Genomic DNA, 12,348 nt, shown 5'->3' with positions numbered 1-12,348 from the left:
TAAAGCAGATGCCGTGGCATTGCTGGATTGTTCATACAAAATTCACCTCATCAAGGTGTTGTTCTGTAGGTATAAGCAAAACTATTCTGTGTACATTCATCTGACTGTGCATTCTATCCGCTGTCCGAAAGAGGACTCTGTTTATAAGCATAATATCCATGTTCTATATATTTCTATTAACAAAAAACAAAAGCGCCATTGACTATCAGCTGTTGGGACTGTTGTCCCTTTGTTCTCTTTGATCTATGAATGGCCTGTGGTAAAATTGATACTCCTCTGCTCCATTCTACTCCACTATTATCCCCTCGCCTCGGGGAAGTAACGAGGCCTCTTTGGATAATTTGTCAGCCTCGCTGTTATGCTCTCTGTAAATATGTAAACATGTGCAATGGTTAAATGCTGCTTTGAGTATGAGTGCATCATGTAATAAATTGCTGAGAGTGTGTGTATGACAAGTAGTGATATTGTTAATCCAGTTAACAACCACCAATGAGTCCCCAAATATATTGATTCTTGTATGATGATGAGATAATGCAAAATGTAGAAGATTGTGGACAACAGAGAGTTCAGCGAAATTATTAGATCCATTGCCAAAGCCCAATTTTGCAAGGTATCGATGGTGTTCATTTATGTGCAGAACAAAACCCCCGCCACATCCACCCTGATTTGCTGCTCCGTCGAAGAAAGCCCACGGGATGGATCTATCAAAGTTGGGCATGGGCTGTATGGTTCTCGGTCTCGGGGGTGGAGGGTCTGGTAACTCATGATATGCTGCAATGATGGTGGCCTCTACCCGATTCCATGATATCAATCGGTCTTCAAATATAGCCCGATTTTGAGCAAGCCATATATGCCAAGTAGCCACAGGTGGAAGGTTTTGTAATTTAGTGCCCGGATGACAGTGAGACCAGGTATCCCAAGCACTCCTAATATCGATCCCTTTCCAATTGACAGCGATACCCAACAGATTACATATGTTGTTCCATAGGTTGAGGATGACAGGGCAGAGGAGGAATATATGATCCTGAGTCTCTGATGCATTTTTACAGAAGATACACCATGATGGGCCAAAAATGGCTCTGCAGGTGAGATGTTCCCCTGTGGGTACATTGCCGTTGAGTGCACACCAAAAGAAAAGTTTGGACCGGGGAGGATCCTTGAGCTTCCAAATGGATTGGCACCATGACTGTAACGATTCAGGCATTCTGTGAGAAATGAGAGCAGTGTATCCAAATTTTGGAGCATATATACCATGATCAGCAATGCACCAAATAAGTTCATCCGGTCCTTATTTTATACGGATGTGAGATTCAGATAATGCCTCAGTATAGCGATCCCATTCCTGATGCCATTGTAAAGGGAGATCCAATTACTGTGCGGATTTCCAAGCCTGGGAAAATATATCAGTGCGCTGTTGGTCTGCGATCTGTGCAAAATGTCGGATATCCCGGGCCTGTAGGTGCATTATAAGATCTGGATTAAGGATATGTCTACCCCCACAGTTAATCCAAGGATCCAAACCAATTCTGCCTATCAATCCATCATTAATGCGCCAAGCAAGATTGTTCCGAATGAGAGGAAGGGATTGAATCAAGGCCTTCCAAACCGATGAGCATCCCATTGTTGACCAAGTAGGGAAACGGGCCCAATCCAAAATATTATGAGGCCAAATGTATTTATAATAGACTACCTGTGTCCAGAGATTTTGACATGTAAGCAGAGTCCACCCCATCTTGGCGGCCAGTGCTTTTGCAAATTCAGGTAGTTCCTTTAGTCCCCATCCACCCCACTTTTTGGGTAATGAGATTTTCTTCCATCCGATCCATGCAAATACTCTTTTATCCTGACTCCCATTCTAGAGGTATCGGTTGCATAACAGCTGTAGCCGCCCCAGGGTGTTTCTAGGAATCCAGGCTAGGGCCATCCAGAACACCGGGGTGGCCTCTAATACAGACTTTATGAGCACCAGTCTACCAGCCCTGGAGAGATATCTGAAGCTCCATCCTGTGAGTCTTTTTTCCAATTTGGCAACCAACCAGACCCAGTCAGCAATCCTTTGGAAAGTAGGTTCAGATTGAACCCCAAATATTTGAGACCTCTATCCAGGGGGTGGACCGAGTAAGGGAATGCTTATAAGCCAGTCTGGGTCTCCTGTACAGATGTGCGTGCACAGGTAATGGTTGATTTCATCTGGTTTGGCATCATACCCGTGGCAGAGGAAAAAAGTTGTAGGATCTTTGAGAAAGTTCGAGTGTCACGAACACTGCCATTGAGAAGTATAAGAACATCATCCACAAAGAGTAGATGAGTGAGATAGCAAAGGTCAGTTATGCGAAGGCCCCCAATGTCTCCAGATCGCTTGGCCGCTTCCATGAGGCGGCTGAGACCTTCCATGACCAACAGGAAGAGGAGGGGCGATAGCGGACACCCCTGCCTCAGACCCCTCTCCGAATGAAAAAAATTTGTAGCCGAACCATTGATAAGAATACTGAAAGATGGTGTGGTAATGCAGGCCATGATCCAAGAAATGTATGCATGAGGGAAACCCAGATGAATGAGGATCATTTTGAGATAGAGCCAGCTGACACGGTCAAAAGCTTTAGACAGATCGATTTTGAGGAGGATGGCTTTTAAGTTCTTCGACCAGATGGAATGGAGGGCTTCTTGAGCGAGTCCAATGGCCTCATGGATCTGTCTAGATTCGAGAAAAGCAAATTGCTGCGGGGCAATGGAACAGGAGAGGATAGGTCTAAGACGATTTGAAATGGTCTTCGAGATGATTTTATAGATGCAGTTACACAAAGAGATGGGTCTGTAGTCATCAAAGGATGCTGGGGAGTCAGATTTGGGGATGAGAGCGATGAATGTAGAGTTGATGGCATGATATAATGATCCAGAAGTCCGACTTTCTTCAACCACCTGTAGTAAGTCCTGACCCAAAACATCGAAGAAAGCTGTGTAGAATTCAATGGTCCATCCGTCCGGCCCTGGGCTTTTGTCTTTTTTGAACCATTTCAGAACTCCTTCCAGTTCCTCAGCAGTGACCGGGTCAGTTAAGGTCTCCACATCTTCTTCCTCCACAAATCTCGGGAAGTGGTTAGTCACATTAATAATATCAAGTAGGTTTTCTTCTCGAGGACTCTTGTAGAGGTTCCTGAAATGAGAGATGCCCAGGTGAGCGAGCTTATTGAAATTGTCTGCGATTTCTCCATCCGGGGTAGGGAGCTTCCAGATAGTATTAGATACCTTCCTGCACTTTGCAAAATTATGGAAAAACTTTGTGTTGTCATCCCCAGCTTGAATCCATAAAGCTCGGCTCCTTAATCTAATGGATTCCTCTCTCTCTTTGAGAATCTTGGCTTTTTGATTCTCAAGGTCAATAAGCCTACATTTGTCCGCAGCTGTCATGAAGCCCTGTCCTCTGTCATCGGTGAGTGAACATAAGTCCGCTTCAATATGGGAGAGTTGTGCTGTTTCACGTTCCAATTTCTCCCTTGCCCACTTAATAGTAATATGTTTGATTTCTGAAAGGTTCCTGCAGAAACCTTTGGCAAGAGGAATAGAGTCATTGATGGGATGAGAGGCCCAGTAATCCTTTATCAGCTGGATATAGTCCGGATCCTTCAGCCAAGAGGGATTGAATTTGAAGGGTGCCTTGGGTTTTTTGGAAGGACCCTGAATCTCCAGGTATATAGGATTGTGGTCCGATAACCCCCCCGAGCCAACCCATTGTCTGAAGAGATGCAGACGCTGTAGAAGAGGGCCCTTTAACAGAAATCTGTCAAGTCTGCGGGCAAGTGCAGCATCCCCAACCCGTCGGTTCCGCCAAGTAGGAAGGAGACGCTGCAATGGAATATCCGAGAAATCTGATTGTTCCAATAGATTAGTCATATAATCAGTGATAGAGTCACTTTGAGCCTCAGTGCCCCATGACTCCCTGAAACCCAGAGAGAAATTGAGGTCTCCTCCTATAATAACATGGTCTTCATTCAGCAGGGGTAGCTGAAGAGTATTCCGCCAGAATGATTCTCTCTGGGAGCATGGAGCATATATATTGACAATTCTGAGATCCATGCCAAGGTCAGCCGAGAAGAAATCCAATCCAATGAACCCTGCACCTCCCCAGGTTGAGATAGGATTAATGGAACGAGGGTTTAATCCAATGGCTAGACCCCCAGATCGTCCCACAGCATCATTTGCAAAAAAGCTCCAACCTGGGACCATGGCTTGCATGACACGAATAATTTGATCTGCAGAGCAGAGGGTTTCTTGTAGCATGATAATGTCGATAGGCTCAGTATCAATGAGCCGCTTCATGGCTAGCTTTTTGGAGGAACTAGCCAATCCTCTGCAATTAAAAGAAAGACACTTCATGGGGGAACACCTCTCGGGGTGTGTCCTGCTCTAAGAACCCCGTCAATGGTCGCTTGCCGGCCAGAGACCACTTCTGCCCCAGCTTGTTTGATGGCTTTAGAAAGGTGAGATTTTCTCCCTCTGGTATGCAATGATGCCCCCTCAGGTATGACAATGCCCAGACCCGAGTGACCGACAGCCTGCTCTTTTGATGGATTCCGAGACCGAAGGAAATAAGGGTGAGGAGGGGAGGATGGGCACGGGGAGGAGAAAGACTCGGGAGATGTAGTAGAGATAATAGGGTCAGTGCACGCAAGTGGAGATGATAGTGTGTAGGGAATCATGGAGATATGTGCAGATGGACCAGATGCATGATAATCATCAATAGACGAATGCAAAGTTGGGATAAAAGAAACAGAGATCATACCCGCTTCTGCCGCCGAACGAGCCCTAGTTTTTGGAGGCGAGGATCTCCGGAGCCCAGCATCGTCCGCGGGAGGAGAAGCCGAAGGGGCCGGTCCAGCAGAAGGAGGGCGAGATATGATGGGGGAAGCCGTCCTGGTAGTCGCCGGGGTGCCTTTCACCGAATCTGCAGCTTTCTTATTGAGTGGAGAGTCCTTCGCGAGGTGTCCCACTTTGTGGCATCGTCTGCAACGGAAGGGAACCCCTTCATAGTCCAACAACTGAACTCGAATGCACCTACCCCACTGAAGCGTGATCTGTTCCTCAAGTCCCTCTCGAGTGTCCAGATGAACCAAGATCCGTGCAAGTGTTCGATTCCCAGATTCCACATAAGTGCGATCGAAGTCCAAATATGTCCCCAGGGCATTGCCAACCCTAATAAAAACTTCTTCGTCCCAGAATGGAATTGGTAAACCTGGGAGTCTCACCCAGATTGGTCCGGCACCGAGCTGCTCGCGCTCTGGATCGAAGAGGGGATTCCAGCGCTTGAGAAGGACCGGGGCCATTTCAATATGCCAATATCGGCCCAAAACGAGGTTTGTTTGACTGACCTTGGAGAATTTAAGAGAGAACCATCCTCTGGGGAGGACATGGACCTCTGGAAGGTCGAAAAGGACTCCACCCCAGATCTCCTTAACCCAAAGATTGAGCCTTTGCCTCGAGTATGATCGACCCCTGACGTGCCCAACCAACACGGTGTTCGCAATGTCCATATAGTCGCCGAGAGGCTTTGCTTCGTCGAATTTGATGGAGATATCCCTTGCCATCGATCTGACACACTTTACCTTTTTAGATCCGGAACGGGGGGCCGACGGATGATCCACCAGGGGATTAGTGATACCTTCCCGGGGAAAATGGTTAGATGGGAGGGAAGAAATCGCAGGCGTCTCAAAGCATCCGGAAGGGCGAATACCTGAGGCAGATGGATGAGTCGCAGGAGTAGATGTCAGCGGAGGGTGAGGCACCGAAGGGATGGACGCCAGAGGGTCAAAATCAGGCGATGGGGGAGTATGGGAGGCCAGGAATTGTAGAGATCCAGGTGAAAGCGGAGGAACCTCGAAAGGCGGAGATACAGGAGGAAAAACTTCTACAGAGGATGGAACGGGAGCCGGAAAAGGTTGGTGCGCCGGAATAGAAGAGGAAGCGGAATGGGGGAGCTGAGAGCGAGAGGTAAAATGAGGAGTCCCGAAAATAACATTCTCTGGCGAGGGATCCGCTGAATAATCCACCTCTTCATGCTCCCAGTTATCCATAACTGATTCTATGTCGGTGACCGATAGGGACAGGCGAGGATTCCGATGGAGAAGCTGCAGCTGTAGAGAGCAGAACCGTGACCGCAGCAGATGATCGTCGCGGAGCTATCGAACCCTATGCCCTACGAACCGTCGAAACCGATGCCCTACGAACCGCAGGAGATGCGCATGAAACCCTAACCCTGTCCTTTTCGCGAGCCCATTTCGCCCCAACAAGTGTAGACTCTTATGCCAATGCAATGATCGGGGTCATGGCACGAAGTACACTACTTTTATGAGGAAAAGAATTTATGGATTCTATTGAAGGGAGTTAATATCATTAATGTTATGATCTTTAACAAGACAACTTATTGATGATAGATTCTTTTCAAGAAAAGGGACACAATTATTTATATACCACTTTACTGCATCATTTTCTATTGCACTTGATAATGATTGATCATCTTAATACCATGTTGGTTCCACCCTTCCTGGTTATAATCTTGTCTATCTATAACAAATAAGATTATGGGTATACTTTTTCTATTGACATGTTCAACTTCTTCCACCATCCCTTCTCTTAAGGAGTATTGAGCCTCCCTCTATTTATCATAAAAATATGTAATAACAACAAAATTATGTTTTGAGATGGAGGATAGGGGGTCTCATTACGAGGCAGCCTACCATGTTCATAAGGCTGTAGCAAAGTTACATTCCCACTATGTCCGCCACACTAGGGTTATGATCCATTGGATAGCTAAAATATCCTTGGAGCAAGAGGTCTCATCATGAGCCAACCTGATCACTCTTGCTACATCCCAGTGAATGGTAGTGTGGTTATTTGGTTACCACGCCTGCACACTGATCTCTTCTTTAGAACAACACTAGAACTCTTCATTTATAAATTGAGGATCCTAGTTCATATGGGTTAAAAAGCAACCCTGTCGAGGCTATGGATGCCTGCTGGTAGTAGAGGCTCTACTTATGGTATTGAAGTTATATCTTATCATCAATTACTACTATGATACCCTCTTCTTATTCTTTCTTTTTATCGGAGAAATTATTTCCTTAATTTTCCCCTGTTTAGAACCTTTATGCATGAGATAATGTCTTTTGATTAATCATATCATTCTTGGCTAGAATACCGTCAATAGAGTACCTTTTTGGAATATTGTTGTCCTTTTCTTTTTCGAATAACTTATCATCAATCCAAAGCATCCTATATCTTATTCATAACTATTGTTACACACTATGCTTTCATTATAACCACACCTCTTGTTTTCATATCATTGATGTGCATACTCTGCTTCATTTACTATTGTACAGTTCATTCCCTTGCCTCGCCGTCAGAACAACACTTTCCCTGTCTACTCGGTCATAAGTGACCTCTCTTTTTAGGGAGGGGGAAGGATTTCCATTATGCCTTTGCTTGCGTTATATTTATTCCGCTTATTGAACTTGATATGTTGCTATAATATCCCATGATCAAATGACATGTGGCAGTATGATAGTCTAAGAAGTAATATTATTAATTATCATGGACATTTCATTTGAAATTATGGAATTCAGTTGTTACGTTCATAGGCTGTTCCATTTTTACCAAAGCAATTGTTGTTATCTGTTGCATTCTTCTGTTGTGTTAATCTTTTGCGAATATTGGAAGATCCAAGCATTTTGGGTGGAAAATCAGTTCGTCGAGAACCCTTAATGTTGGACATTTCTGACAGAGCCAGGGAAATTCTAGTGTGTGCAGGATGGATATCATAATTCACCAAACTTCAGGCCCCTAGCAAAGAAATCATTATCGATTTTTTATAGCACTTACAGAATGGGTAGTCCATAGTAAAAAGAATAAGAATAACAGTATCAGAGGCTGTGAAAGTTGAAGTTTCTGAGCTATCGAGAGAAGGAGAAACATGGCCTAAAAAGCACATAATGTTGCATGACGCAGTGGAGATTTTCAGAGACACACACGAGGAATTAACATGAAAAGGAAAGGGCATTAACCGTCCTTTCTGGGAGAACCATGGTGCGAATTATAAGTGTCATCCAGAAGTACATCACCTATGATGGTCGACGGGATGTGGTAAAACCATGACAACTTAAACTCTTAGCCTTTTTAAAGCAGAAGCTTACTATCAATTTACCATTTTTCTTAAATTCATTATTGCATGACACAACTGATAGAATAAGATGGGTTAGACATCTTGAGACTATAGTTAGTCATCATGGTTTGATCAGACTGATTCTTAGTCAGAGTCTTGCCCACCAAAATTTAATTTGGGACATTTTTCTAGCGTCACTAGAGATAGGAATAAACCCTATAGTCTAAACACCTGTAATTGTGGAAATTGAACAAAAGAATCCTGTTCCAAAGAGGAAACAAACAGCTCATACATCAATAGGACCCCATAATCACAGGCGTTCAATGAGGCTAAACCCAGTTCAGAGGACTTTCATAGATCATTAGGGTAGCACCGAATGGCTGGAAGAACCATCTAGTCCAATTATTGTGCAGGACTCTGAACCAAAACGAAAGGAAGAAGGTAATTCCGAAACAGAACAAGATGAAGAACCTAATTCTGAACAGGAACAGGAGGAGGAACCAACTCTAAACCGAAATAGGAGAAGGAACCCAATTCTAAACCAGAACAGGAGGAAGAACCTAATTCTGAATCATAACCTGAGGAAGAATGCAATTCTGACCCAGAACAAGGGGAAACACAACATTCTTTTCAAAATGATGATGAACCAGAAAATGAAGCAAGGCCTATGAGCCCCCAGGATAATTTCTTGCAGGACTTTGAGGAGGGGCTGGCCCAGGTTCTTGAAAATTTGAATGCATATACGCAACTTGGAGGGTCACTCAACCAGAATCTGAACAAAGCTCAATCCTTAGAAGATTCTGGTCAAACATAATTTTTTCCTTCCCCAGAAGCTGCACACCGGGAAGAGGAAGTGGACACAAAAGTAATGCATGAATCCGATAACCAGTCAGGTGACACGGTTATATTGGAACATAGCCAAGATGAGCACCAGGAACCTTTAGATACAGAGGGTATTGATAAACCTGTTTCTATAAAGGATGCTCCTCAGAAGAAGTGAGTAGTCGAAGGAAAGTTAAGGAAGCTGAGAAAGAAATACAGAAAGCTCTAGAAGATGGTTAAGCGGCTACGTCAGAAATTGAAAGAGACTGTAAATAGGGAAGCTCAGAGAACTACTACTAAGTTAGTCACTGTCACCACACAAACAGAAATATGTGAAGGTAGGGAAATAGGAACCCAAACCGAACCTATTTCTACTCAGATGGTGGTCACACAAACAAGCTTTCACATATAGTTGATAGATAAGTCTACTCAAGCCAAGGGTTTACCCTCTCACAATAAAATCACCCAGACAGAAGAAATAATCAATATTGCTCCATCATGCTTTGAGCATATTCTTTCAGACTTACAAAAGGAGCTGGCACAAGCCTAACTTGCTTTAGAGAAAAATATGAAGGAGACAGTTCCTCTACAAAAGTATTAGGAGGAAGAAAAGCAGAGGAAAGTAAGAGCCAAGCTAGATAAGGTCATTGACCAGATTGATGCTATTTTCTCTTTATACTTTGATGTATTATCTTGCAGGTCTCCTGCCACAAATTATGCTCTGTTTTTATTAGAAAGATATTTGTTGTTGAAGATTAAAGCTGTTAAGGCCGGCAAGTCAGTTGAATTGAAGACAATTGATGAATTCATAAATTGTTGTAAGGAGCATGGGATAAAAGTCCAACGTCTCCTCTGTGAATTTTATTTGCACAATTTTGTATTAGAAGGGGAGGTGGATAATAATCCTAGCCCTTTTGTTGGGGATATTCAGTTCTAGGCCTTTATTTCTTTTGCAGCAAACCAACTCAAGTGGTCTAAGGCTTATAACACCTTTCAAAGAAAAGAACATGGACTGGATTTGTGGGTAAGGAGTGAACCTACACCCCTTGCAACTTTTTGTTAGACACAAAAGGCTCATGACACAGGAGGGTGTAACTAAGATTCTGGGGCCTATACATAAAGAAATCCTACAAACAGAAAGGGCATATTTATTATCCATTCATGAACGATCCTTGCTTGCATCCAAATAGAGATGGACAGTCTCAACCAACAGTGTCAAGGACAAAGAACTGTTTAATTACAGGAATTTTAAAGTTGTCGTAGGCCATTTTGTCACTTACAGCAATACTATCTTGAGGGAAGGACCATATTGGCTAGTATGTCGATTTAGAAGTCCTATTATTTGGTACCCACCTGAAGGATACCATTTTGATTATGAGTTTCCTGAAGGTCATGAAGGGATATCCTTTGCAGATTTAATACAAAAGCACGATTTTAGGTTAGATACAAAAAAAGTATTTCCTGCTTACTCTTTAACTGCATTACATAATAACTACTTATGTTCACGAGGACGTGAAACAAGGTAAGCAGGGGAGTATGTTGGGTCGTGCAACAGGTATAAATTTACTCTCGATTACACTATCTTTTTCCTCCTTTTTATGCATTTGTGCCATGATGTAATAAGGTTTTGATAAGATTTCGATAGAAAATGAATGAAACTGCTTTTGATGCGATTGGCTATCAAAACTAACTTTTGTTGTTTTTTATGTAGAAATTAGCGAATGGAACAGCTGTTGTTCAAACTATTGAACAACAAAGGCTAAACAGAGAAAACAACGTGCATCTTGTGCGGTCAAATCGAGAAGCGAATCAGGAGGATCAGTGCAAGATAGAAGACTATTTGATAATAGCATTTAGTTGCGAATTCCTCAGGATCTCCTAATCCTGAGGAATCGCATTTATCTCTTTTCCTCTTTGACTATAAGAGGGGAAAGACGAATAGAATAGGAGACTTAACTTTTCACCTTTTTACTTCAGTTGTAATTTTAATATACAGAGCGTTATTCTGAAGGATACATCATGCTGTAATGACATTTGGATTTGATGAATAATATATAATTCACGTTGCTGTTCATTCGTGATATTCTGAAGTAATCAAGTAGTAATCACTGGCGGCTTGGGACCGTTCACTAGTGGATTTCACTATTGTTCCCTATTTTATAGTTTACCTTTCTTTTACTACAAGTTTAATTACTCTATTTTATAGCTTTGCGATTGATTTACTTTCACTAGTTTCGAGTTTGTGTATTCACTGCATTAATTCTTATTTATGTTGATTGTCTTCGTTAATTTATGTCGTGGATTGATTTGATTATTAAATAAGAATCATTTCTTGTCAATTGAAACATAGAGTTTTATTGATTATATCAAGTGTGTTACTTTTATGAATAAGTCTATATTTAGCTGAAAGAGCTCTGTTATCGCTACAGTGCACTTGGTTGATGTAATTGCAGTTAAATTAATATTGAATTTGGTTTTCATTAAGATTGAGTTTTGATGTTTGAATAAGTTAATTTCCTTGAAGTTACAAGTTGGTAGTTTATGGTTTGATCCATTTACTTGTATTGAAATCAATAAGTTATTTAAAAGCATTACTCTCTGTAGATTCAATGATTTATATCACTTTCACATATTGCATACACTCTTGAAACAAAAATAATTACCTAGGTTGATATCAATGTGAGGCATTTAAGAGTTCTAAAAGACACCTTATTTGCGCCCACAACTATATAAGAAGGAAAATGAGGAAAGAGAGCAGTGGGAAGAAATAGAGAAACATGCAGGGTTTTATCCTCAAGAGGAAAATCCATCAACAGAGGCCAGGGATGTCAGAGAGGCCACAAGAGCTATGAAATATATGCACATAGCCTAAGTTTCTCAGAAGATGAGAAACACCTTCAATAGGGGGGTAATGATGAGGCTTATCAATAGGTAAACTATATGGGTCTTAATGCCACTCTCCAACTTATTAAAATCAACTTTTCTCACATTTAATTACATATTTTGTTATAAATTTCTTAGTGAGAAGGGCAAAGGTGAGATTTTATGTCATGTGGCCTAGTATGCATTAATTGCGTGAATTGGAGTAGTTTTTGGCTAATTTAAGTGCAGGAACTTGAAGTGGACAAGCAAGAGCAATTTTAGGAGATTTGTCTCCCTCCTTAACTCCTCAAATCATTTTAAGATTCCTCCATGATATCTCATCAGCTCGGAGTTACAAGCAGCTAAGCCAACCGAGTTCACAGGCAACCAAGCTAGTGACAGCGAAGACAAGTCATTCTTGAGTTTGGGAGCCAAGTATCCCTAATTTTTAGGAATTTGTTTGTAGCTTCAGTTTGTATAAATAATAATTCCAATGGCATCATTAGTATTCA

At 42.3% G+C, this 12,348-nt stretch overlaps 1 protein-coding gene across 1 annotated transcript; it reads right to left on the bottom strand.

Moving 5' to 3' along the window:
* Positions 1 to 286: 286 nt before the first annotated feature.
* Positions 287 to 1,204, bottom strand: LOC149202433 (uncharacterized). The gene has a single exon (XM_089401585.1). The coding sequence runs from the start codon at positions 1,202 to 1,204 to the stop codon at positions 287 to 289; it is 918 nt and encodes a 305-aa protein (XP_089257711.1).
* Positions 1,205 to 12,348: the final 11,144 nt, after the last annotated feature.

The sequence above is a fragment of the Pinus tabuliformis genome, chromosome 2_1 (genome assembly GCF_031772625.1).
Source record: "Pinus tabuliformis cultivar Carrire ecotype Pingquan chromosome 2_1, CPIR1, whole genome shotgun sequence".
NCBI lineage: Eukaryota > Viridiplantae > Streptophyta > Pinopsida > Pinales > Pinaceae > Pinus > Pinus tabuliformis.
This window is presented reverse-complemented; position numbering and strand designations above follow the sequence as displayed.